The 5,499-nt window shown below is 34.5% G+C and overlaps 1 protein-coding gene across 2 annotated transcripts; it reads right to left on the bottom strand.

Annotated features, from left to right (window-relative positions):
* Window positions 1-1,444: 1,444 nt before the first annotated feature.
* Window positions 1,445-5,478, bottom strand: LOC110035873 (probable galacturonosyltransferase 3). 2 transcript variants are annotated; one of them, XM_020740182.1, is made up of 7 exons: window positions 5,342-5,478; window positions 4,861-4,918; window positions 3,878-3,937; window positions 3,663-3,788; window positions 3,257-3,367; window positions 1,900-3,183; window positions 1,445-1,786 (listed from the first exon to the last, which is right to left on the bottom strand). In XM_020740182.1, the coding sequence occupies exons 1-7, from the start codon at window positions 5,437-5,439 to the stop codon at window positions 1,511-1,513; spliced, it is 2,013 nt and encodes a 670-aa protein (XP_020595841.1). In that variant the 5' UTR covers window positions 5,440-5,478; the 3' UTR covers window positions 1,445-1,510. The 2 variants fall into 2 exon arrangements, with proteins under 2 accessions (XP_020595841.1, XP_020595842.1); XM_020740183.1 differs by lacking the exon at window positions 4,861-4,918 and having other exon boundaries at window positions 5,342-5,452.
* Window positions 5,479-5,499: the final 21 nt, after the last annotated feature.

Here is a 5,499-nt window from a genome sequence, read left to right as displayed (position 1 = left end):
TGGGGACTTCGATCGAGCTGCGGACGACGAATGGTGGAATGGATGAGAATGCTTCGAGTGCTGCATGAGATTGAGCAATGAAACGGAGAGGAGAAGGACATCGAAGGAATAATCTTCAAACGCTAAATTAAAAACGCCGACCGCAGGGTTGTTACAGTGGCTGGCGTTTATCAAGAAATAAAATAAGTTGTTTTCAAAACGCAATCCGAGCCTGTTTATCAAACAGGACGGCTGCGTTTTGAAAACGCGGCCGCAATTATAAGCTGCCCCAAATGGACCCTTAGTTTGAACAAAACAAAAAAATGAAGTGCTTTTGTTATATTAAATTAATTTACTAAATCTAAAACTCAACCAAAATACACGCCAAAATACACATATACAAAGGACAATCCCTGAATTGAATTTAAATGACCACACAAATCTACATTTAAAATAAAAAATGAAAGAATCTACAAAAAAAAATTGAATAGAATGGTACACAAATCTTAATTTACTTTGAAAGGATTGTCCATAATTATACACAACACAAAAATGAAAACAATTTCTCCAAAATAACTAGCCATAAATTTGTTCCTTGTATAATTCTTAAAAAACACCTGTACACAACACAATATGTAAGCTTAAAATGCTATATATAAATATTAAAAAAGGGGCATTTACATACATACCGCCAAATTTCTTTGTATTTACATATCTAACAACTAAACTTTATTTTATTTTATTTTTTTAACATTTATACCTCCCAAATCTTTCGCATGACATAAAAATATCATTTTTTTTTAACTTTTAAAAGGCAAAATACAGCAAGGAAAGCTGATATATATGTAAAAACTGAAGTGCAGATTTTAAATATATAAATACATAGGAATCGAGTGAGTTGTATGTAAACATTCCAAATAAAAACACATAATTGTACGAAATCATATACAACCCTCCATTCAAATTTCAAGAGTTTATACACAGCTAAATATAGCACCAAAATCAAAGAACATCAATAATAATAAACCATATGCACACTTGAGTTTAAAGTTTATACACAAATATGTGAAACACACAAAATTGAAAGAAGATATACACAACATAATTGTGATTTTAATTAGAGTTTAAAGTGATGTACACAATCATGAACAACAAAGATAAAAAGATCTACCAAACCTTTCAAAAGAGTAGAAAACTTACAATATCACACATTTTAAAAACCTTTTTTTCTTATAAAAGCATTGGAACTAATTTTGACAAGGCATCTGCAATAATAAAAAAAACAAGCTCTTTCAAATGAAAGAAGAGATATCTTACAAATTTACATATTTGACTCTGAATGTTTATATTTACTTATAACACTCAACTTTAAATCTCATTAATAACAATGCTAATACAAACTCATCTAAAGTGAAATACACATATTTCATAATATTCGATATGTAAATACATAAGGATTATTTGGTATGTATGTAAATCTCCAAATCAAAAAGAAAAGCTTCGCCAAATGGCGAAAAGAAAGAATAAAGAATCAATGGGGGATGGAGCAGAACTGTACGTATGGGTCATCAAAGTTGACAAATTTGGACCAGTATGGCTTGTATTTGACGACAGCAAGATCAAGCCATGGCTTATAGTTGCCATTATAATGAATGACTGCAGCGTTCTCAATCTCTATGGAGTTAACAGCAGGATCATAGCCCAGCCCAAGAACATGCCATCTTCGATCAAGAGGATATGTTAGGTTGTAAAATGTGATCAGGCCTGGAGGCAGTGAGCCCAGCTTCCACAGCTTTCGATCCTCATTCTGCAATAAATAAAAAAAAAAGAGAAAAAAATAACCTTCATAAAATTTACCCATACCATATAAATATTAAAATATGCTAATAGATCCAATAAGGAACATCATTTCTTTTTTACCAAGTTTTGCCAGTAGTGATATATTCCGGTAATATTGCGCCTCTTCCATTCCTTCAAGTCAAAAAGGTTCATGCCGAACGCCCAACCACAAGCCTGCGGGTCAAAGTTATTTGAAATCTTCGGGTTTGAAAAATTCAGGTAGGTATCAAACCTATGAAAACTCTCTTTGCAGGTCTCCACTGCACCATTCACCATCCCTTTCATATCAATAGACCAAATGGGCGTCAAATCCTTCTGCACAACTATGTCATCATCAAGGAACAGTATCTTATCAAGCTTTGGATAAACCTCAGGCATGTAAAACCGAAGATGGTTAAGCATGGACAAGTACTTTGGATTCCTATACTTAAGATTTTCATTCTCGGTAGAAAGTGACGAGGGATGATTGGCTTTGAAGTAGTATTCTTTGATCCTCGCAGATTCAAGCTGGCGAAGAACTGCACAGTAAGATGAGTTAAGCCACTTGAATTCATCGATGTTTTGCACTTCTAATGTTGCAGGTAAATGAGGATGTTTAATGAACCACATTCTCATGGCAGCAAAATTCAGTCTATCAGTAACTATGTGAAACACGTGTTTCTGGGGTTCCTTTGCATGTACTACTGTTGAGTTCACAACCACAGAGGTTGCAAGTACATTATCTGAGAATATAGCATAATGGAAAAGGGATGCATCACTAAGCTTGCTATTATCTGATGAGAGTTGTTTGCTGTGGTGTCCATGCAAGTAGTAATCAGTGGTTAAGTGTAAGGGAAAGCAATGGAGTGGTCTGGGAAATGTCTTTGCAGCATGTTGTATCAAGAATGTGCTTTGTTTTTTAATCGTATTAATGCTTTTTTCCGTAGACTGAATCATGACTCGAAGCTTTTGATCCACCAAATCACATTCGTAGAGCACATCTTTAGCAATGGATAAAGCACGGCCCATTGTTTTAGCGTATTCGAGAGCACCTTGCTGCAGATCAGTATCTGTACTTGCATCTTCAATGGAGTGTTGGCTTTCTCTAATGTGTTTAACCAAAGAATCATAAAGATCCAACTTTTTCATGGAATGAGCTATGCTGGCATATACTTTCGCCATTATGATCTGATCTTTCATGAGCTTCAAAATGGAGTCAGAGTTTGGATTCTGATATTCTATTCTCCATATAGTGTATTTTCGTCTTGTTGGGCTGTTGAACTCTTTTGAATGCTTAATAGCTGTAGCCTGAATCTCAAGTTCAGTTTCTTCACTCATATTGATCAGCTCTGCAGCTCTCTTTTCTCTCCTTCTTTGTTTCAATTGCTGTAGGAAAGAAGCATTAGAAATAAAAAACCGTAAAATAGAAAAAGGATTAACACCAAGCGTTGAGCTTCACCTGTCTTTTAAGCTTTAAGGGGGTGATAGAATTGGTTTGTTGGATTTGATCAACAAATGGCCGAATATCATTTTTTGATTTGCTCATAATTTGCTGAGGTGACCAATCTCTCTAAGAATTTGAGCCAAACATTAGTTTTCTCCAAAACAAACATATTAAAGTAACACCATAACAAGCTTGAAGAGATAAATTGTAGTTTCCAACGTTATAACAAATAGAATTTACAGAATAGAGAGTTGTCATAGCTAAATGCCTAAATATTTCATCCATGCATATTTGAAAAATAAGTTTCTCCTGCTTTTGTATGCTCAAGGAACAGCTTCGTATGCATCTCTTTTTTGGCATCATTGCTCTTTCTCATATTTCTCAAAATGATTGATCCAATACAAAGAGGTCAAAAAAGTACCACTTTCGTTTTTTCTGTTGTACCAGGATTCTCCCACACCCAGGAAGAAGATAAATCTCTTGAATTGATTCTATGTGTACGAACATCACCAGAAACATCGGTATATGCCACCGTAATATCAATTCCCTGAAAGAAATGAAATTTACAGAAAAAAAAAAATTTAGAGCATGCATAATTCATCATAGTTCACGAGGAGAGAGAGAAACTCCATTTACTTCATCTGAATTTACATATTGAACATCCTCAGCAAAGTTTTCCATTGAGACATCATTTTCCTGTTAATTCAACAGTAAAACATGGATGTAACTACTAACCAAAAAGAAATATGTTGACAATGACGGTAAGTAGAGCAAAATAACAGTAGCAGAATAACCAATTAAGAAAGAATGGACAGAAAATGTAGAGCATAGCTGGAAAGAGCAGGGTAGATTAGCTTATAAAGAAACGCTACTACGCCATTTATGACGAAAAATCATTCAAACCTCATTGGTATCATGAAACAATAAAATCATATTTCAACAACATTATTGATGTGTCGTACCATTGTTACAAAGCTATCATCGATATCCAAAAAATTCTTAAACGGGCTACAAAATATCGATTGATTTATTTTATTGTGAAACAAAAGGGACTACTTTTTTTAGTAGATTATTTCATAACTGGGATTTTTAATAAAAGGTCCAAATTTATTCTTTTTGATTGAATTTTGATTGAACTCCTTCATTTTTATTTCCATTGAATGAAAAAGCATATTTAAAAATAGAGGGTGCTTGTGATAACTTCTGCAGAAGCCCCCCCAAATCTTTATCCTTCTCATTAGAGAACTTCTATAGAAGCTTCCCCGCTTTTATCCACCAACCGATTCTCATCATCTCAAAAACATTCCATTCATCATCCATATCACTTATCTACTACATATGATTGAGCTTACTAGTATACAAGCTGACAGGTGCTTGCTGAAATATGTACAAATTATTAGTATCTGTATATAATGACTACCATTTATGCATTCTTATTGCAAGTTTTGGAGAACACGGAGGATTAAAACAATGTGTCCATGTAGGTTTCTATATTTAATGTTTACGAGTATGCATTCAAAATGCAATATATGGAAGTGGGGCATAAAAAACTCAAAAGAAACAACTTCAATGGAACCTAACTAATATGTTCAGAAAGATTAATAGGAAATACATGAAACCTTTTTCTTATCGCAGTCCTGACAGTCTTTCAGGCCATGCACATTGTCAGCTTTTTTACTGCAAACACGAACATTAAAGAAAATTAACTAAAGGGCAATTCTTCAAATTAATAGGTTTATTAATAAATAATTTATGCAAATTTATTCATTATAAGAAGATTTGATTTAACAAATAACAAAGGCCGGCAATTTCAATTTTGCAGCAAAGAAAAAGCTATTGAAACAGCCTTCCGATTTGCTGCGCTTCCTCCGCTTGGACGCAGGATAGCACGAAATCTCAGTATTCCTACATTTCCTAAAAAATTCCAAGAATTAAAAGAGAAATAAATCGCCATCGATTGAAGAAGAAAAACCCGGAGACTACAAACAGATCATCTACTTCGTCACTAGAAAAGAATAGAATAATCTGAATCTTGAATTAGCATATCTGAAACATCCATACATCAAAATCGAAGCACTATAAAATGAAAGCACAATGTACCTTACTCCGTCGTATTTCTGGCATCCCAACCACATCAAGCCTCCGACTAAAAGCAAGACGAGGAATCCCAGCAATGCGAGCCGCTTTGACGTCGCCATGGCCGTCGGTAATTTCTCAGCTCTTTGCTCTCGGACAGCCGAAGGAGCGGCGCGGAGAGG

The sequence above is a fragment of the Phalaenopsis equestris genome, unplaced genomic scaffold, assembly GCF_001263595.1.
Source record: "Phalaenopsis equestris unplaced genomic scaffold, ASM126359v1 Scaffold200468, whole genome shotgun sequence".
In the NCBI taxonomy this organism is placed as follows: domain Eukaryota; kingdom Viridiplantae; phylum Streptophyta; class Magnoliopsida; order Asparagales; family Orchidaceae; genus Phalaenopsis; species Phalaenopsis equestris.
Note: the sequence above shows the minus strand (reverse complement) of the source record. Positions and strands in the feature narration are given on the sequence as shown.